At 46.0% G+C, this 22,644-nt stretch overlaps 1 protein-coding gene across 8 annotated transcripts in view; it reads right to left on the minus strand.

Annotated features, from left to right (window-relative positions):
- The window catches only part of arhgap12b (Rho GTPase activating protein 12b), a 76,870-nt gene extending 54,630 nt beyond the window's left edge, over positions 1 to 22,240 (minus strand). For all 8 annotated transcript variants that reach the window (XM_050056225.1, XM_050056221.1, XM_050056224.1 and 5 more), the window contains exons 1-2: positions 22,082 to 22,240; positions 17,796 to 18,562 (exon numbers count right to left, since the gene is read on the minus strand). In XM_050056225.1, the coding sequence (XP_049912182.1) occupies positions 17,796 to 18,470 (675 nt within the window). In that variant the 5' untranslated portion in view covers positions 18,471 to 18,562; positions 22,082 to 22,240. The remainder of the gene's footprint in view (positions 1 to 17,795; positions 18,563 to 22,081) is intronic.
- Positions 22,241 to 22,644: the final 404 nt, after the last annotated feature.

Genomic DNA, 22,644 nt, shown 5'->3' on the forward strand with positions numbered 1-22,644 from the left:
ATGAGTGTTTCTATGTTAAGAAACATTGAGAATACTTGGAAACTGGAATTTACAATGAGGAAATAATTCTGGAACAAGCTGCTTCCAACTTCACAACTCTAATTTACCAAGAAAAAGCAAATGACAGCTTTTACCTACATTTACCTGTTCACTTATCAAGAAACAGGTGATCCCAACATTCTTCACATTTAGCACACATGCTAATCTATTCTTCCCTGAGTGCTACTACGTTGATAAACAAAAACAACGCATCCCCTTTATTTCCCTTTTAATTACTGACATATTTCAAGGCTCTCTGTGTGAAGTAGCTGTTTTCTCTTTGACATCATCTCAAACAGAGCATGCTAAACATCTCCAAAGCACCGCACCCCAACAGGCGCTGGAGTGGCTGCCGTCTGATCTGAATATGTCACCATGGCTGCAAACACCCACTCACTTCAGATCAATAGGGGCTCAAGAGCCTGGGGATTGGCTGGCAGATCAACAACAAGCCTCTCTACTGGCCACCAGGAGGAGGTCCTGGCCCGGGCCACGGAGCAGCCGCATAACCCCAAACTCTAAGAAAGACAGATTACCCGCCTTTCAATTAACACCGGGGGCGTCAAGCGAGAGACACAAGAGCGGAGAATGAGTTTGTGAATTAGGCAACAACGAAGACATTGAGCTAAGCGGCAAATACCCTCTCAACCCCCCCAACATTCTTAGGGAATCAACACTATGGCACACTTGGTGCTGGACAGGAAGGGTTTCGCGCTCCGCCCCCCCCACCCCCTTTCCAATAACAGGACCAACAGCACAGAGCAGATAAGCACATTGTTCAACAAGATGAGGAACGTTGGAACATGTTGGTGTGGGATGAACAGGAGTTTGGGGGGGACGGAGGGGGTTTAACGCAGGAATGTACTGTACACAACCTCTTAATCCAGATATGTAAGAAGATTGCATTCTAGTGTGTGTATGTGTGCAGAGGCGGGGGCGGTCTGTCCAGGCTCGGGCTGACCTGTAAGCCCCTCCGTCCCACAGTTGCTGGTGCATGAAGCTTACCCAGTGAAGCCTATAACACTTTTTAGATGATTATGGCACTCGGGCCTGGTCCGTCTCGGGGGTTTAATCCATACATAACAATGTTCTGTGGCGGTCATTTCACTGGAGAAATAAACAGCCGCACACATCAGTGTACCATACATATGCATGGGCTTAATCGCAGAGGCACCCAAACAACAGACTCACTCAGAAAGTGCAACAGAGGAAGTAAAATCTACTGTTCTAGACGACTGACCTTTGTCATAAATGTGGCTGCAGCTAAGACTCTCAGTCAGACAAGATATCTATACGCCAACCTTTAAGGTAATGTTTCTTACCTGCGAGTCACACACTGAATTAATCTAAGTGTCTACACATTATAATACACACAGTACTATTTATGCACACACAACAAGGAAGTGCAAAGATGTAAACACGCGTTAATGAGGTACGTTCGTCTGAGCAGATGGTGAGCAGCACTGGGGTCAAACGAGTTCAACTATCTGGTGTCTCTTTACTGTGGAAACATTAGCAGAATGGATTAAGTCTATGTAACCTCCATCGGTGGTAAACAATCACTGTGTGGTCCCCAACGGAGACAAAACAAAGAGAAACTGCAGCAGAAGTGGAAACAGGCTCAGCCAATTATATCATAATCACGGTGTTAATTAATTGTGTTTCACTGGTGCTTTTTCCATGTTCATGTCGACTGAATCACAACGTTCGTCTTCCTGTAAGCAGGTTGTGTAAAAATTGGTGTGTTAGTCTGAGACCATGCCTGAGGATATAATTTCAAGGATTTTCTCATTAATAGATCTGTGGAATTGACACAATTTATTCTATGTCAAAATATGTGTCCCTTGAAACTCCAAAGATATCTATTAAAAGGTGGGGCCCTGACAAGGCTGTATTAATACAATAAAGAGATCTGATTCCGAACACATTTTGAATCATGCGTGTATCTTTGTCTTCCCAACTCAGCTTATCTACATATGCATGCACACACTCGTACAACTACATGCATTCACACACCATCCACCCTTTTTTCTTATGCAGAGGGACTTAAAGTTGCACTCTTTGGCTCCTCTCGGCCGTTTCAAAGCTCTGTTGAAGGATTTTTGTGCACAATCTTCTATATGCCAATGTCACGGCGTATCTTAGCCGGTCTTTTTAACCATGTGTAGTTGCTATTGTTGCATTTTTATGGTTGACTTCTAGTAAACATCATCATACTTTTTGGCTTTTCTTTGTAGTAGTCTTACTTTGTGTTTTATATTGCTTGTTTTAGACATTTCTATTCTGTACTGTCTGTCTGTAACGCCTGTTGCTGCCTGTCTTGGCCAGGACACTCTTGTAGAATTCAATTCAATTTTATTTATAAAGCCCAATATCACAAATCACAATTTGCCTCAGAGGGCTTTACAGCATACAACATCCCTCTGTCCTTTGGACCCTCACAGCAGATAAGAAAAAACTCCCCCTAAAAAGCCCTTTAATGGGAAAAAAATAGATTTTTAACCTCAAATCTCTCAAATCAAAGGATTTTCTGGTTATATAACAGTTAAATAAAAAAGATACAGCTAAAAAAAAATAGAAAAATCTGTAGGTAAAGTTTTGAAAATGAATGAAACAGACATTAAGTAAAAAAAGAAAAACAATCTATTTGATTTTCATTTTTTTATAAATTGGTCCAACATCCAAAATCATGGTTTGAAGAACTGGTGTGTTACTGACTCAAAACGGGTGGCAGTGGCTCAGTCCGAAGGGACTTGGCTAAGGATCCAGAGGGTCGCCGATTCAACTCAACGTATGGACCAAGTATGGAGCTTGGACTGGTAGCTGGAGAGGTGCCAGTTCACCTCCTGGGCACTGCCAAAGTGTCCTTGAGCCTTGCCCTGTCCAAGGGTAGCCCCCTCGCTCTGACATCTCTCCATTTAATGCATGTAAAGGTCCTGTTTGTGTATGGGTGTATTACGGGCCTACGCGTATATGACAACAGAGTGAAAATACTGAATTTCTCCTCAGGGACTTATAGAGTATATCTTCTTCAAAAGAAGGGGAAAGGGTAACTAGGACATTAAGTCAACAGGTGCCCAGACTGGACGCCGGCGTTGGCTCTCACACTCCCAAACACACGTTTGTTTTGCTTCCATTCAGGCTAGATAACACTGACCTGACCAAAGTCCGTCACAAATGAGAGGAAAAATAGATAGCGTACTTTAAAAGGCAATGGTGGAGTCAGAAACACGAGACCAGGCAGTTCTCTCATTTCACACTTCTTAATATCGTAAGGTTGCAGATGTTCATCCTCTCTCCTCCACATTAGATACTCGCTGTTCTATACGTTTATGCCTGAAAGTCTTAAATCCCTCGCTGACAGAATAATCAACACGCTGTCAATCAACTATACAAAGAGGTGATCAGACCAGCCAATGGTGTTGGAGCCAACGGAGCATGACGGGAGCACTGACACATCCGTTACTGCCGGCATATCCATTTCATTAATGGACACTGGGAGTGCTCCTCTGCCAATCAAACACAAGGGCACTGAAAGGCTGCTGGCCTTGGAGGTCTCTCCTGTGTACTAAGAGAACACTGATCAGCCTCCTCGTGTCTCTGTTTTATCTGCGAGCTATTCCTGGCCGACTCTGAGGAAATGTACACAGACGTGTGCTGTATCCCCAAAACGCAGAGCTTGGTCGGCCCACTCCCTGCTGAGCTGAGAGCCCATCCGAGTGCAATTACAGGACGTGTGTTGATGCTGTGTTAAAATTGGATCTGCTGTTTGAAATGACTGTTTGGGTACAGAGCTGTCAAGCTGGCAGAAGGATCCAGACTGATCCACAGTGGTATAGAGCGCACTCTCTCTGTATCCCCTTTGTTTCTCACTGTAGTATCTCTGTTCAGTGACAGCTGCTAGTGGAAAGTTCTGAGGACAAAAACACGGAGTTTCTGGAAAGTCAATTCAGCGGGAAAGTGACTGTTACAGGACTGTGGGAGCAGCACGTCCTCGACTACTAGCAAACAAATGACGCACAAAACCCCAAGTGATGACAAAACACAACAATAAAACAAACTCCACTGACAGGAGATCAATAAACTGAGCAGCGTACTGTCATCAACAGCATGCAGGGGTTAAACACACATCACATCACATCTCAGTAACTCCTCCACGCTGCACAACAACAGCTACAGCTGCTGGTTGATGGTGACAGACCAATTCGAATCTTGCTTTCACAGTAAATGACCTCTGGCGAGACGGCGGCTAGCGGAACTATTCCAGCGCTCATCGATTCCCTGCTCATCCTTTGTCTCCTTGGCAGCCACGCCGAGCAATTAACGATAGCGATGGCACATGACAGAAACAATACGTGCCCCTTGACGCTTGAAGACGCCCACGCTCCAATGCTTCAACCAGTCCTCGCATGCGCTGGAAACCAGCAGCAGCTGCACCTCTCCTGAGGACAGCAGTGAGAGCAGACAAATACTGGATGGCTCACAAATAATGTCTTTGATTTGCAGTAATGTGCTGTGCTGTTACACTAGAAAAGACTCAGTTACAGTTTGATTTCTGCAGCAAAGAGACTCGTTTTATAGAGAACAAGCTGCACAGGATCCCCTCTGATGTCACACGCAGCATCCTCAGTCACATCTTTTGTATTTTGTATTTCAGAAAAGCTCTGAAACAAAAAACAACAGCACCATTTTCTGCAACTTTCAAATTTCAGTCAGTCCCTATGCAGGCGAAACACCAGTGTGGGCGAAAACAAGGAGAGGGAGATAAACACAAAGCCCAGCGCTGTGGGGAGCGACGGCGCTCCACTTCAGCTCTCTGCTGACTCCGATCCCTGAGGTGGATTCGGAGGTAATAGGAGAAATCAGAAACACGGCACTCCACACAAAAAAACACCGCACAACGCAGCCGGGGCCAAAAACGCTTTTATACCCTGAAAGCGATATCTAAATGACTTCACAGACATCGAGCTAATAGCCACATACATCTCACACAGACAGCTTTGTAAAGAGATACTAAAGGGAAATAGTTCCCCAGACCGTGATCGCTGTCCTCAGAGGGTTGAGTGTAAGCATAGCTAGACCTGTCCGCTCGTCCAAGGCAGGAGACCGCTGAGGGGAAATGACTAGCAGCTGTTTAAAAGGCTCTGGACACAGCCAGCATCAGTTATGTAACCGCGCTCTGAGAGCCCAGTGCACGGAGCAGCATCACTTGTATGCAAACACAGACCTCTGTGGATAACACAGCGGGGGGGCGGTCAAGTTACTCGCTAAATAAATCCCACACAAGAACGCCCACACGTGCCCGACGCCATATCAAACACACAACAGTGCACACAGCAGTTGGTGCTGTCAGTCTGAGGAGTGTTTCAAGTGGAAATGTCACAGGAGGAAGGGGCTCTGATGGGTAGGAATCACACCGGTACCAGAACTGTCCCTAACAGCCGGGGCAGGGAAGATGCAGGGAGGGTGCTGGCTGAGAGATAAAGAGGAAAGCAGAAGGAGGAAGCGGAAGGAAATAAATGACTGTGCTATCAAAAGCAGGCCAGCTAGAGGTTCTTACCTTCTCTGGGTACATGCTGTCCCAGTGCAGCGAGCTACAGTAGTGATGCAGGCCCAGAGAGAGGGACAGTGAGCGACAGGGGAGGGGACTGAGTAAACCACAGCGAGCGACCGAGTGAGGAGACGAATAGGGGGAGAATGAGAGTGAGCAAATTAAATAGGTGATGTGGCCCCGTCATCCGCTCTGTGAGTAAACGCCACGCTGCATCACAGGCTGACAGGCAGAGCGCCTTTGTGGACAGTGGAGCGGAGAGAAGTACCGTGAGAGGAAGCTCTGAATCAAAAAAGTGTCTCCACTGTCAGCTGTGTTCTTTGGTTAAATGAAAGCTGCCAGGAAGTGAAAGTTCAAAACTCTTTTGCACACCTTCACCTAATGAACGCTGCCAGAAGCTCGGTGGCGTAGTGACTGCTTTCAGCTATCTGGCCCGACTACCTTTTCGCTTCCCTTCCTTCATTCAGCCTGATTCGTGCTCATGTTAGCCACTCTATCTTGTCATATAAAACCGGATGGTGCAACAGTTAATATGATAGCTATTCCTATTTTAGACTCTCTGGTTCTCTTGGAGAGGTAATTGTGCACAACTGTTTAAGTTTAAAGCTGACTACATATATAGGGCTCTATGATTTCAACTTTAGCAACAGCAGGCGAATGACAGCTAGGCTTGGCCGGTATCATAGTATTACAGTATACCAAGGTTTTAAGAAATCCCGACAGTTTGACTTTCAATACCATCAAAAATGCAGACAATCTACTCTATAACCCTTTTCAAATAGGAATTGTGCAAATTTGCAGGAAAGCCCAATCAGTCTTTTTTCAGCATTGGCAGTATAAAAACAAAATCGGGGAGTGCAGCAAAATGCCGCCTACCTACTTTTGTTTATACAGAATGCGCCTTTTTCGGGGCAATGGGGGGCGTGAGCAAGTAACAAAACATGTAGCTCAGCGTGTGACGTAAACAGTGATGTGGGAGGGAAGCCGCAGCTAGTCAGTCCTTCTGCAATTCTATCGTAAGTCAGCCCGTTCTTCACCGTCCCCGTCATCTGACAGTTAATGGTCTCTTCATTTGCGAGGACAAGCAGGGCACGCAATTCTTTGTCTCCCCAGTTGCTCATCTTTACAGTGTCTGTCAGGTTTGTGTTTCCCTCTTGCTACTAGCTGCTCGCTAATTCCTGCTATCAGCGGTTTCCTGTTTATCCACCGCCAGTGGCTCGCACGTGCGCCGTCATCAGCAGCCCCTCCCATTGCGGAAGGCCGCCTTAGTCTGTTTAAACTATACTTGTGTCAGTTCCACAGATGTATATTATACGTGGTGGAAAATTGGGCACCTCAGATCAACTCGCCAATCCGGCTCTGTGTGTCTAAACGCTCGCAGCTTGCCGGCAAAATGGCCCAACGTTCGCCGAAAATCTGGCAGTGTAAAAGGGGCTTCTATTACTTTGTATCTAGTGCACATCGCGCATCACCAGAGGCCGGTCTCCGCTTTTTACTACTGGAACAGTCAGCTGAGCGAAAATTTAGGGATAACGTTACACGACTGTCAACAGCCGCAGCAGCAGAGAAGCAGACACAAGGGAAAACATCACATTTTCACCACTAACTCAGAAAATTAAGAATTTAGTGTGTTTAAGGATGACTAAAAGAGACAATTAAGCTAATGTTCAGTGACATGTAACTCAACAGCCTCTAGAACATTAAACAAACATTAACAGTGGCATAACACTGATGTCCACTGTTCTTTTTTGAATTAGCCACTAACTGCTAACAGCTACTTTCTAAATCTGCGGTGGGTTGCATGCATAACACACAGCCAAAACGTCACCCCTGTCCTGCCAGCTGTCCTGTTTATACAGACATCATTTCAGCACTGTTACTACTTCCCATAGCACATTAAAGGTGAGACCACTCAATCCCCCCATTCCTTGATCGAACGGCGAGGCGGCATAATGGCGCGATCTCCCCGCCCTGAACAGGCAGTGTGTCCTTTTGTGCTTCTTGGGTCATCCAGAGGCAGCATCTGATGTTTCTGCATCAAGCTAGCTATCACTCGTATCTCTGTGGTCAAACCAGCCGCCACTAAAATTGGAATATTCTGATCTGTCAATGCACTGAAACAACCCAGGACACACATATGACTATGTTTGCTTTCAAAATAAGGTATTAAAACGGAGTAAATATATATGTGAATAAGATTAATTGGATTATATTCACGGGAGGTTAAGACATGTAACCTACATCCTTTAAAAATTAAGAAATCCCACTAAATTGTGAGGGAAATGACTTCAGTCTTTGATGTTGGGTCGCTGGAAAAAATCCTGACAATGAGCGTTATTGTTGAACCCTGCAGTCATGCGGAAGAGGCGCTCTGAGCAGCTAAGTCATCCAAAAAATTGAGGAATTTTACACTAACAGCTAAATTTAGAGCAGAGCAATATGAAGCTCAGATGTGAAGCACTTTATTATACAGGAGGATAGAACATTTTGTTTCATAACTGCATTGAAGCACTTCCTTTGATAAAAATAGTGCGATGTTGTGTTACATCAAATTCATTGATATTCATTAAAGTCAGAGTAAAGCTAAAATAAATGTGTAATGAGTTTGTCACCACAGGAAATATTGTTATTAAGCACCCAGCCAGATTTAAACAATTAAAAAAGTCACCATGTATATAAAATTAGGTTTTAAAAATCATAAAATAATAGGCAGTGTTCTCAGCTCTGAGACGCTGGGGGTGTGTCTGCTGCATGTGCTGAAGCCTCACTCACTAACAGGAGTGTTTCATCGAGCAGCTTTACTGTACCTGTACAGTCAGACATGTTTGAGCCACCAGAGCCAGAATCAAATTCGGAGCCAGGGGACACGAACCTGTGCAAAACTCAACCTAATTTTTCTCAGCCTGCAACTGAATGGTCATTTTCTTTGTTTTTTTTAAGCAAAAACAAAACTCAACCGCTCTAGTTCATGTATATTGTAGGGACGGGGCTTTGCTAAGGCAGCGGCTCCCAACTGGTGAGTCCCAAGTCCATTGTGAATGGACCCCAAGTGACTTGCAAACGTGTCAAGTTTGTAAAAAACACACTTTATATGGAAGTACAGTGAATTTCTGGGACAGAGCTTTTACTTTGAAGTGCCGTTTCCTGCTGTAGAATTGAGTGACTATCGGACAGCTGCTCGACAGAGACAGAAACTAGCTCGATGACATGGTTAAACGCAAGTATGACACTGAATGTATTAAACTCTGTGGACCTTGAACTGATGACTAAGGATCATTTTGGACCCCGTGGTTGGACCAGTTTGGAACCACTGTGCTAAGGGTTGCTCCACTGTGTCATCCAGCAGGCTTTTAGCTCCGCCCAAAAAAATCCAGGACACAGAAATGGTGGAAAACTGTTTAGCCATCTAACGCCACAATTACTATACTATATGGTTCCCATTCTTTTGCCATGTTTTCGACAAATGTTTTCTAACATGTTTAGATGTGAGTCCAAAGATTTTACTTTACTCTGACTTTAAATTTTGGATAATTTCTTATTGAATTGTTAAGTTTAATTCATCCACTACATAATTAGACGCTCTGTCTCATGACAAGATGTTCTTAAATCACTAAAAATTGAAACGGAAAACACAATATCTAGAGAAGAAATCAGATGTCATAGGGCCCTACGGCTATGTGAAAGCATTTACTTACATTACTTGTGTAGTTTCAGACTTCTTTTAGCGCTACTGAGCTTATTTTTTTGTGAACAAGTGTGTCCATCTTGTTGATCGTGTGTATGCACTTGTGAGTGACTGAATGCTCGTTCCAATCAATGGTGTGAAATATTCCACTGATGAACAGGTGGCAGTAGGAGAAGACCTCAAACATGAATGTAAACATGCTGGTTTGAGGGAGGAAATGCTCTGAACACATTTGCTAGAGATTAAGGATTCACACAACCTCGGGGCGGGCCTCCAAAGATGGCGCGAACTACGAGCACGCACAGAGGCATTTATGCTGACACCTTCGTCGTTGCAATATGCTCCAAAGCGCCAGGAGGCCTACAAACAACATATTCTCTGGATAAGAAAGAAGTGTTATCAGAGCGTTACTAGAAAGTAGGCTGCTTGGCAACAGTTGTAACCACCGAGATACATTGCATTTGTGTACTATAATTATTACTGTAGTTTACCTCCGAGTTGAAATTATTCTATACCGCTTTGTTTCCCACCCCCGGGTCGCCACTCTGTCCATGACTCTTTTAGCTTTTACAGCCAGCTCTCATGGTCTTCCACACCCTGCAGCAAAAGGCCTCTTCTTTCCCCAGTGTGGTGGGCTATACTTTCCTGGACTTGAAGGCCATTCGACTGTCCCGTGGTCTCTCAATAAAGAGTTATAGTCTGTATAGGCGAACCTGCTTGGACAGTCTTCCCTCCCTGTGCAGTGGGAACCAGGTTAGAAGAATTCAGAGTTGCACCACGACAACTTTCGGATCCTTCAAGCTGTACGCGAAAGGGGTGATTGCGTTGTTTTCTTGCAAGCGAAGTTCACGCCAGGGACTCTGCAGCGAGTTTAACATTTGCTTTAGAGAATTCTCGACAAACTGATCCACTCATCACAACGATTTCAGCAAAATGAAATTATTTTGGTCCGATATCTCCTGAATAAATACCCTTAAACAGATAATAGCCGTTTATCTCAAGTTAAGACAATCATGTCATCCACAACTAATATGCGTTTCATTTAAGAAAGAGTAAGTGTAGCAGTTCGGAGGGGATTTAATCAGCAGTGACAGTGTGCAATGTGACCTGCCTGATGCAGCATTAAGTAGCTGCCACCTCAGCTTCAACAGTTTTACTAGCAGAGGAGTATCAGATGATGATCTGTTTCAAAAGGGCTTTCCACTGTGTGCCAAGAATAAAATACAGAGGTACACACTGAATATTTCATCACATTTTGTTGGCATCACTGCCTGCTTGAATCCAAATTTCCTGGCCCTAGAAATCTACGCCTTACACCTTAATATGGACAATGAGAAAAATGTGATGTAAGTAATCCATTTCATCCGGCTCACCTTTAGAGAGCACGTCTAGGAAAGCATTAAAAGGTTAAATCCTGCACCTTACACATCAGACATGATTCTCAGTAACGCTGAGCCTGATTTGTCAACATCAGCTCTTGTGGTTGACTTGAAGGCTCAGCCCCCGGGGGCTTGTGGGTTTAATCCTCTTGTTGTGTCACAGAGGCACAGATCAGGATGTATGTGGGGGAAGACAAAAAAAAAACGGTGGTCACAGGTTGGACCAGGAGCTCTAGGTTTCCTCGCTGTTGTCTTGCCCTTCACTGAGACCACATCTGACAACACGATTCAAAGGAAAGGTTGAAGGGAGAGACAGGTGAGCGGAGGGGGATGCAAGGCTGACAGCAGAACAGGAAGCAACAGAGACAGAGCGAGCGGGAAAAGTAGAAGAGAAACTAAAAGGCCCAGACAGAGGAAAGAGACGAGAAGTAGAAAGAACGCCAGCAGGCAGAGGAGCAGAGAGGGGCCGACTCTCACATGAACACAGTGGATGCACAATTTGCTCAAGTTTAATATTAAATTACTGAAAGGTCCAGTGATTTGCTTTTGAGGGGAAAGCAGAGCTTCATTGACTTAGCTTGCCTGTTGCCTCACTGTGTGTGAGTGTGTGTGTAGGCACTGAGGCAGGAATGTCAAGTATGCACTGGAAAACAAGCAGGGGCCTCCTTTTCAGCCGGTCCGGGAGTAAGACTCTCGGCGCAGCTCCAGATTACGGGGCACAACAGACAGGAGACGGCCGCACTTTACAGCACCGCTTCATATATGGTGGTTCTTTACTGGGTCATCATGTAATAGGAGCACGGACGTCTTGTTACTTCAAAAGATTTCAGCTTATTTTGAAATTGGCTGTAAAGAGCGCTCTGCAGCAAATTTTAGACTCCGTGGGGAAAGAGTCCGTTTAGCACAACATGTAATTAGCAGGTTATTGTGGCGCTGGGATGTTTGAGAACAGGTCGTTTCTGTACAGTAAAGTGGAGAGCTTCCCAAGACCCTCAAGTGCGAGAGAAAGGCGCTCTCATCAGCCACCATTATGTCCTTTATATGAACAATGTGCACATTCTGCTTCACATGGGAGCAAACTCATGTCACTGGACAATAATGATCCAATTCACTGCGCCAACATTGTAGCAGTAAGTTGGTCAAACCTTTCCAGGAGTGAATACACTTTCAAAGTGCCCCTAGGAGCCTCAACCGCCCCCACATAGCAGTCTATTTCAATGCTAAGCCCCTGGTACACACTCTCGGCCTTTGCTCTGTTGCACAAGTCGGTAAACATACAACTTAGCAGAAGCCAAAGGGTGCATGTTGAGAGAAACAATCCATCTACATTCAAGAATATCTCAGCAGACGCTCAAACATTCATGACTTCCACTTTTAATGCTCTCCTCCATCTTTAATGGTGGCCTTGTAATGTTGCTGTTTCAAGTCATTCATCTGGCCGTGGCAGCCATCCGGAGGTTTACGGCTCGCAGGCTGCAACTAATCTCCACATTCACCCAAACATGAAAACATATCTGTCTGGCCTCGTGTCCCCAGGTCTCTGCCATCCCACGGGGGCTGAAGCAGCTCCGTCAGGGCCCAAGGCCCAAGCACTTTGTCCCTGTCTTGCTACGCCCACAACCCCCCCCCTCCTCCTCCTCCTTCAGGCACTGCCAGCTAGCAAGAGACCACACAGCAGGTTGAAGGCAGACAGACTCAGCTGTTTCCTTTTGTTTTTAAACCCTTTGAGAATGCGTCCGGATACATTTACGAGTCAGTTATGTCACTGCGACTGTCGGCATCCTTAAACCTTCTAGGACGTTTCTGTGAAAGACATGTCATACAGGAAGGCGGCTTATTTTAGGGGAGTGACTGATCCAGCTTGTAATCTCTGGGAATTACTGGTTTTATTATTAACATAGAGCGTTACTTAACAGAGCAATGTGTCAGGGTTGTGAAAGAAAGAGAGGAAGGGAGGGAGGGAGGGCCCCTCAGAGGCTGATACCTTGTTTGGAGTGTGACTGTGTGACACGGCGTAAAGGCAGGGGTGTGGGGGGATCTCAAGGTCTTCCTAATCAGACAGTGAATGAGCGCAGGGCAGCCCACTGGCTCCACGGTGCAAAGCCACAGACACAAACACATCCAGGGCCACCACATCTTCCCCTCGGTGACACATCTCGGAGAAAGAAAACAACAATCTCGCCTCTCACACGATCCCACACAGCAGCCTTCATCCATTCATTAAGTCACTGTGCTCTGGAACGAAAAGGAGCCGTTTCCCATCAAACGGACGAGTCTCGACTTTCCCCACTCTCAAGAAGATATGAGTAAAAGTACTCCGAAATAACCCGACTCAAAATAACTTTCTTTGTGGGGACTGAGGAACTGTGTGGTCATGTTTTTCTGGTGAATTTTAAATTTGGCACCACGGCAGAGTCTTACAAACAAAACAGCCGTAGAGAAACCAAATATGTTAAAGAGAAAAACAAGCTTTTAAATCATATGGTTTGCCACATTCTTTTAAGAAAATAAATACTCCATGCCATCGCCAGGCTGTTGAGAAGTGAAGAAAAGAGGTTTATTTTGCCAATCCTTTAAGAGCATAGGAGCTGTGCTTTTAGAGAGAGGAGGGGGAGGGCTTGATAACTAAGTAGGATTCAGGAGGACGGCTGTGTGACCACAAACCCAAGCAAACCTCTGAAGGTGCAGAGGAGGCGGGGGAGCAGACCATCGCGCTCTGCTGCCGCCGGAGCCCCAGAGATAAGCAAATTACATACGGAAAGCATGGAGAGACACAGAGGCGTTAATCGTCACCCCCGAGATCAAATCTAATCAATTAGAGGTGGCCAGCTGGCACTCGAGCGGAGGCATGTCAGCGACAAATCCTTCTAACAGATCCATCCATCTAGACATCCGCCCATTCACCCAGCAGCTCCTTCACTCCTTTACAGGGTGAGTGTGTGAGGAGGGAAGGAGCTGTGTTTGTGAAGGGGAGGCTGAAGGTGAACTGTTTGGTGGATGAATCAAAAAAAGCAAGTGGGCACCAGAGCAACATGAAATATATTATATTTAGTTACAGGGGCAAGATTTTATGCATCAAGTCAAGTTTATTGTCACAAGGAGTACTAGTTGTTTTCAGTAGGGAGCTGTCTGTAGTCTGAAAAAATAACCCTGCTGACATTCTGCTTTTTTCTTCTCAATAAATCAGTCCCTCCAGGATGTTGTGGGCTTTTTTGGGGGATGGTTGTGGCTTTGTTGCAGCTTTTCTAACAAATTGTAGGTGAGTTTTTTAGCAATGAAAGTGCAGGAGCATTTGAAAACTGCAAAAATGAGTTGCATTTTCTTTAAATAACTAATTTACAACCGAAGGTAACCTGCTCCATTGATAATAAAACTAAACTATTCTGAGTCTGTGATTTATACTACACTAACGTTACTACTAAGCATGCATACTTAATCTAATTCAGCTCAATTCTTTCAGCGCGTGCATGAGATGTGAATGTACAGCCTTCTTCATGGGGATTCGTCTTGTCTGTTGTCCACGCGTTAGCTGCAAGCGGTGCAAAACATTTAACCTCTGATTTCACACACAACATCAGGAAATTGCCTTGTCTTTAGCCGTAATGTTTGGTACACATAAAACATTTGTGTTGAGTTAATGTTCCGTGAAGTAGCTCGACTAAACCCTGGCATCTTCTGGTGCTCAGACGACCAGCAGCTAGAATGGTTTAATTTTGAAGAGTTTAACTTTGCCAATTTCGTTGCAAAAGCCTGGACGAGAGGGCGAGTTAGTTTGTTTGTTAGTACTTTATTCTTTCAATGCTACACAGTAAATGCTTGTCAGTGACGCTCTGATTATGTATGATGCTTTTGTCGCTTTGTGCAAGTTTCTGAAAATAAGTGCGCTGGACTTTGGTCTTGGCTTATATTGATTTTATGGTGTCTTATGAGCCTATGCAGGCTGTGCATAACTGTCTGTATGACTCAATAATGAAAAACTCATTCAGTCATTCTGCATCTTCACAACCAGGAATAAGGAAGTTTGGTGACACTGTGCATTTTCATCAATGCACCTTACCTCACATTATGAGACGTACAGTAATTATTGTTTATGGCCTACTGGCTTCGCAGTCGAATGCATAGTTAAATTATAAAACCCCAGCACAATGAAGAGAATCTCTCCTGCATAGCTCCTGCTTTGTGGTGATCAGACTGGGCGGTGTTAGAGGAAGCGAGGCCGGGGTCTAGTCTGGCTGAGATTTACTTCACTTGTCAGAGTTGAGGGCGCTATAGTGGCGAGCAGAAATGAGGGTGCAACTGTGCATTACGCAGCTATGTTTTGTTTGGCTTTGCCTTTCTTTTCTTCTCCCTGGGTACCTTAGTTTGCTTTTACAGCCAGTAGGCGATTTGAGGAGGTACAAGGGGGGACGCCATCTCTCTTACTAGCAAAATGACCAGACACCAGACACTGTTTGAAATGGGAGATTCTTAGATTTCAAATAATATCAGTATTGTTCCTGTTCTCGAAATATTAACCAAAATATGCCACATTACATAATGAATGTCCCCAAAACCAGTATTTGGAGAAAAAGGCCTTCAAAGGTTGCAGAACGGTGACCGCAAAGATACGTGACAGAGCCTATTCCTTTTCTAAACCTGGAGCGAATGTTGTACTCTGAGGTTGTCCATGGGTAAAGATAAAATAGAAAAGCTCTGGGACACTTTTATTTTGTAGCCGATGAGGTACCAAAAACAAGCATACCCAACAACAATGCAAGAAGATGAGAAAGTATGTCGAAAGAACTGCACCTGTTGGACAAAGCTAGCATCCACAGTTAGCAATGGACTTCACAAAACAATAAGCACAACTTGATTTAATTTTCTATGATTCTTTTGATCCATGGACCCTTTCGAGTGAAGGTATAGAAACTATCGAGGAACAGACACATATTTGGACTACTGCAAAGGTAGGGGGTCTGCACTTACTTGTGTTTGATGAAATGAATGGTCCCCCCTGTTAAAAATTAACAAATGGCCGAGTGCTAACAGCAAATGTTTGAATTAAAAGTTTTGTACATAGCGAAATGTCCAACTTAGTGCAAACAAGATCGTGTTGACGATTCCTTAATAACTTAATTTAGGGGATCCTTATCAATTATTTAGTTTATACAGTTAAGTTAAAAAGTCAACCGATAAATGTGATTTTTTAAAACTCTTATATATTGGCATTTGCCCCAAGAAATCTAATAACTCTCCAAAATCAAAATGATCCTCTCTCCTTCTCTCTTGTAGGCCCAGTTTCTCTGCGCCCGAGCACTGACAGGAAGCAGTGGAAGTGGGAGAGTTAGAAGAATTTGTTTTTTGCGGGGTCATTCACTCGCATGGCAACAGGCCAAACAGGACAAACTAACACAACATCACAAAAGGCACAAAGAGCGAGGGAGTGGGTTCCACCTGCCCCAGCGACCACAGACAGCTCCGAGCTTCACAGGGAGTTTCGTCTGAACCCTGTCTGCTGTCTGTTTCTTATCCGCCCCTCCGGCACTACTGTAGCCCGACAAAAAACACTCCTTAGAGCTGCCCATGCAAATGTAAATGGCCGAGAGTGAAATGTGTGTTTATTTTGGCCCGTGTGATTTGACAAGCGTGAAATTAATTCAAAAAGGTTGGTGAAGGCGGGCAGCAACACAGAAAACAACCCCCTTTTCTCGCCTTGATGGGGGCTTTTGAGGGATGTCAATTGCAACCCACAAACCATTTAGCTGTCCTGCATGTGGGGCTCTGAAGTTGTAAACCGTGTTAGTGTGCCTCCATTCTCACTCGCTTTTCCTTCACACGGCGCATCACACATGGCACTCACACTCACACAGTGGTCCCCACGGCGGGGCGACTGGGGGCTACAGACTGATCCTCCGCTGATATGACCTAGTTTCTATTCAAGCCTGTCTCTCTTTGTTCACTCCATGGTGGAGGAGGCTGCTGCAGCCTGTGGAACAAAGGACACAAGCAGCACTTGGAGCCTTCAAACAAGCTGACCCTGCCTAGATACAGCCACCCCGAAAATGGCTCACCAAGAGCAGTGCCGCTTGGACTCCCACTGTCTGGAAATCTCCTTTTTTTTCTACTTTGATCTACCTCCGCTGCAGACGAGGGAGGATAAGCCCCAGTTCCTGCAGCCTTCCACCCATTCTCCTATTCTCCCGACGCAGAGTGATGAGACAGAGATCATGGAGGTGGGAGGAGGCCTGAATTATCAATCTGGGGACTGTGGGGACAAGGGGGGAGGGAGAGAACTTATTTTATGTTTTCATTGGGCGGCATCAAGAAGTTTGGATCCCTGCACCAGGAGAGGATCCCTACATAGGGCTTAGTCACTCCATACAGACACCAGACACCTTGTGGAGATTATCTGCCTCAAAGAATAAGTTGTGGGTCTAATAATACCTCTGCACACATTCCTGTAGCACAGGGACATTAGCAAGTTTAAAAAGCACACACATCCAAGCAGTTGTGTTTGGCATTTCCTTGTATTAAATGTACCTGAAGACTCAATTACAGAACCCTCCATTTAACAGTGAAACCGTGAACAGACCATTTAGTCTTTAATGACCCAAATGCTGCAGCCCCTCACCCCAAAAAGGCACATCTGCACAAGCCAGACAAATTATGCTTCAAGGGCAACAGTAGCATTTTAATAAGGACCTGCAACTGTTGCTGTTTTCGTCAAATCTGCCAAATGAGGCACAAAATTGTTTGAGGTGGAGCGGTGTAGGGGCCTGATGAATGAATGCAGCTCTGCAAGAGACGGCGAGTGAGGAACATGCAATCTCTGCACAGCCAATATGACAATCTGATGGGGACAAGGGTTGTTATCTGCAGCCGGCCCAGGAGGGAAAAAATGAGCACACGGTGAGAAATAAACCAGGGAGAACAGAGGAAAAGGAGAGGACGGAAAGGTATAATTCAGGGTACAAAGAAGGACAAAAGCAACGGTGCTAAGGCAGCAGAGACAGAACTAAAGAAGCTACCATGCGTTGGGTTCGGTGCCTCTACAAACCGTGAAACAGTTACTAATTTTTGTTCAAATAAATGCACAAAAACAAACCCCCCAATGCAGATCCTGGAGGGACGCCATTTTTAGAAAGAGTAAATAGCAACGTACCTGCATGTGTTCTGTTGAGCTGCTGCTCAGCTCGTCCCCAGACTCCGAGTCGTTGTGGAGCTTGTTCAGGCGATCTCCCGGCAGCTCGCTCGGCGGGGACGCCTTGTCACTGTCTGGACTTTTTTTGTGGTTGTTCCCCACTTTAAGCGGAGGCGAGTCTGCCCGTGTCCTTGGCAACGTGGAATTGTTGGCGTGGTGATGGTTGTTGTTGTTGTGAAGAAGTACCAGTTCGGCTACCACCTTGCAGTGATGGGGGCTCATGTTCTGGTTAGCATCCTTGGACAGAGCTGGCGGTGTGACGCGATCAGAGGATGGCGACGGGGTGGAGGAAGGCGACGGACGCCCGAAGCTGGACATTTCCGGCTGGGCTCTGTTCAGGTTTTCATTGGATGCCCGGCAGATATCCAAAACAGTGGGCTTGGCCCTCAATGTTGGTTTCTGGGGGGGCATGAGCGCCCGGCGCACCTCCCTGACGTACTGCGCCGGCACATAAAAGGCCTTTGTGCCCTCCTCCTTTCTCACCTGCCACCAATCCTCATTGGTCTTCTTCACCAGCATGTAGCACTCTCCCTGGCGGATGGTCACCATCTTGTCTTTGGCCTTGTACTCGTAGTCGTACTCCACTTCAATGTAGATCTGGCCCGGGGCGATGGGCAGCCCCTCCCTGTCAGCCATGACTGCCGGAACAAGCACTTGAACTTTGATCTCAGCTGCTCAGCGACCCAGGCCTGGGGGGCTCCTCATGTCTGACTGGGGGAACTGCTGGACTGCAGGAGATAACACAGACAGGGAACAGAGTGGTTTTTTTCCAGTTAAATGTCACAAGCTATATTTTTAAAGGCACAAGACCTTTAGCAAGCTCAGAGACATGAACGTACACCCACCAAACCACACAAACACGCTCGGGTTTCATCGTACAAACTTCCCAGCCTGTCACAGCTCGCCTTATTACTCACCTGATTACCACAACCACAAAGTGCTACTGCTGCAACACACTCACATGATGACATGATCTACTACCAGACGGACTTACTCGATTGGTGAGTCGAATAAGGAGCACCACATGACCACCCCCCCTCTGATCATCCAAAACCACAACAGACAGCCAACACTGATTACTCTGGTAACCAATACCACTGCTAAGGATATCCAGTGCTGTAACCTGATCACCCTCTGCGGTACTAAAGGTGATGACAACATGACCCCAAAGATCCTGCCAGCGATCCAGTGACTACAATGACTCCCTGGAGCTTACCCTCCCTCAGAGACTGCCTTCAAAAATAAAGTGTCGTTTCATAGAGTTCTGCTCTGCTGTTTGACTTCATTACTCATTAATGCAGCTACAAGACAGTCAGAAACCTTTAAAAAGCTTTGGGTGATCTTCTCCATATATTATACACAGTGTGTGAGTCAGAGGACAGCTGGGCTGTCGCCATTCCTGCAGGGTTTGTTTTGGGATGAGGCCTGTCATTGATCCGTCTGTCAGAGAGTCTCCCTTCGTCGGTTAACCTAAATAAATTCCGGGGCGCTCCCATAGCAGAGGAGCTGCTACTGAGCCGCGACTCCCCTCATATCAAATTCTCCCTCATCCTCCCTGAAATAGCAGCCGCCGTGGACCGACATCCTGGAAGTGCAGGCGGTAAAAGCAGGTGCTTTTAGTGAGGCGTGAGAACACGCCGCTGAATCTATAAGAGGCCCATCCTTATGTAAAGGAATATGTACACACACACACACACACACACTGAAGCTCAGACTGACACATACACACCCAGAATAGATTTAGGGTGGTGAGAGCCGTCTGGGCCAGAGTGGGAGTCCTGAGAGATGGGCCGCGTGTTTGTAACGGGCTTAAATTGGTTCTGTTTTATCTGTTTCAACACCGCAAAGCACACACACACACACACACTCAGTGTTACATCATGCCAGTGTTTCTGGTGTGTGTGCCTGACAGCAGTCCAGTCCGGGCCTGTCCCAGTAGGAGCCATGATGTCAACACACACGTGTCCAGGATGACTGTCTCTCTTATGAATGACTGTCTCTCAAGGAACAGTCACTGTCTGTTTCGATTTGTGTGTGTATTAGAACGAATGTTGGGAATCAGCCACAAATCCTGGTGTGACCCGACCTCTTCAGACGCCATCTACGCTTCACACCATCACCAGAGGTACCAGAGATGTAGTCAGGAGTCTGTCAGGGCTTCAAGTCACGCACATGATAACAGCAGCACTATCACTGCTGCGTGACAGCCTCTGTCCCGTCCTCCTCACAGTGAAGTCACTGTGCTACACTGAAGTAAATATGGACTGTGTTTCTACTGCGTGTGTGTGTGTGTGTGCTGCACTCTGAGATAAAGGATGAAACCTGCAGTAAGCAACATGACAGCGCCCGAGGCTGAGAACGTCATGCTGTTAGTTTGTCCAAAGATAACTCTATCTGCTGGATTACCGCAACTGTCCTCTTCACACCATTAGCATCTGAAGCTGGAGACACTTATCCAAAAGATTAAGGATCCCAAATATACACCAGCGCGACCGAACCACTTCCCACACAGGGATCAACTAGAGTGCCAGGAAAACCCAAACTTCAGATGCAACGATCAGATGTAGAGTAACTTTAATTGTCTCTTCGGAGGCTCATCAAAACCCTGAGAGACCTTAAAGCTGGCCGGAGATCAAGCATGACATCAGTCACCTTCACAGGGGCCCACAGCTGAGTCACTCCAACAAAAACTTACTGTTAACCATAAATTGAAACCGACTCCTCGGGCACAATACGACACAAATTTACAACTCAACCCCCCCTCCTCTCTCTCTCTCTCTCTCTCTCTCTTTCTTAACTACTGCGGTGTCTCAGAGTCCTGGCACTGGACCCAGGAGTAAATTTTGCTGCAACAGAATCGGCGTCAGAGGAAAGTGAAGTCTCGGAGAAGTGCGGCAGCCAACTTGTTGCTGTGTGGTGAGTCAAAGGACGCCGCTCATGTTTGGAAGCAGGTTGGCACGGCTCGGCTCAGCAGTGAGGGAGCAACTATTGTCCGTGTGTCTTTATGCAACAGAGCCCCACTGTCCTTTTTGACAATTTGGGAATCTGAAAGTGGTTTTAAAAATGAGGCCTTTTCCTGGATGTACACACATCACTTGTACGTTATCTCACCCTCTAACTCAACTATTGGATCGCCTTAAAGTAAAGGAAACACTTTTTAAAACTGCAGTGCTTCACCTGATCTGTCATGGCTACGATTTTGGTCCTGATGTTGCTCATCTGTAGACAAATGTGTCCTCCTATAGATGACCTCAACCTAAAAACACACTGGTGGCAGATAATGGTGGTGAAATGTCCCTATGGGGTGACATACATATGCAGACATCATAGTAATATAGTGAGAAACTGCATAATGGCAACACACTGTCACTTAGCGCTCCATCAGAGGAGTAGCTGGCAGAGACTGAAGGTATGCATGCATTAACAGAGAGATCACGACCTGTGCTTTTGTCTGCAAACATCTGCAGCCCAGCAGCCACTGTAGCAGCAAACACCCTGAGACTCGGACTGCCTTTGTCCCTGTGCTTCATTCAAAACAGATGTGGCCGAGCAGCATCCACTCCAGCATGTGCTGCTGCTGCTGCTGCTGCATTTCACTCCTATGCGGGCTCTTTGCAGCATAATGTGGACACGCACTGCATGAAAACACTGCTCCTTTGTAACCGTGCACGGTAGAAGCCCTGCAAACAAGCAGCTTGGGTCTGTGAATGGTTGAGGGCTGAGCGGCCAGAGCCATGCCCGGGGCCGGGTGGCGGTGGCGGTGGTGAGGAGGGGGCATAGGTGGGGGGCAGGGTCCCTTGCAGTCTCACAGGCTGCAGAAATACAACACAAAGGGAGTTTAATCCGTGTGCATTCACAACAAAGGACCTCCGACATCACGGAGGAGCCCCAGGAGCGAGGGAAGGGCAGGGACGTGGCTGCCGGAGAAAGCCCCCCCTCGAGCGGGGACAAATTGCCAAACACACCGCGAGGAAATCAGCTCCGCAAACCTGTAGGTGCCGCACAGGCTGATGTTATCACGTGGGGTGTTAAATTACCCAAACACGAGCCAACACACAGGTTATTTGTGACACTTGCGTGACCGTTTCCACGCACTCGCTGCCTGCTGGACAAAAGCACTGCAGGTTCACTCGGATACAACCCCTCGGATCTGCAACAGCGTGCATAGCAACAAAGTAACTCCGACACACAGGAGCCAATAGCCGCTCTGTGACCAGGCGACACACACCACACTGACACACACTCACCTGTGGGAACTCCACGGGTGTCTCCCGGTGCTCCGTGGACGGAGTTAGCAGCAACTTTTCCCACCTATTTCACTGTCGGCTGCTCCGACTCTCAGTCCGCAGCAGACCTCCAGTCACTCGGTCTGTTCGCAATCCCCCGCCTCTCTGCGCGCTGTCAAGTGCACTGCGGCGACACACGACACATCCGGTCACTGCCTTCAAAATAAAAGCTTTACATGGGGGACCCTAGCTCAGCATGTTTTTTTTTTAGGGTCAGAGCGGCTAGAAATAATTAATAAACTATAAAAATTTGCTGTGAAGCATATTAAAATGTATTTATTTTCAATTATCTTCCCTTTGGTCATAATTTTCTGTATGTCATTTTTTTTATTCCTGTATATTTCTATTGTATATTTTAAATTTTAGTACTTTTTATTTTTGTATATATTTTATATTTCTATTTTCTCATATATTTTATTTTGATCTTTATATACATTTTTTTATATTTTATTTTCTATTTCTTCTTGTATTTACATGTATATTACTGTTTGATTACTTGCTGCTGTAACACAAGAATTTCCCAG

The sequence above is a fragment of the Epinephelus moara genome, chromosome 11 (genome assembly GCF_006386435.1).
Source record: "Epinephelus moara isolate mb chromosome 11, YSFRI_EMoa_1.0, whole genome shotgun sequence".
Classification (NCBI taxonomy): domain Eukaryota; kingdom Metazoa; phylum Chordata; class Actinopteri; order Perciformes; family Serranidae; genus Epinephelus; species Epinephelus moara.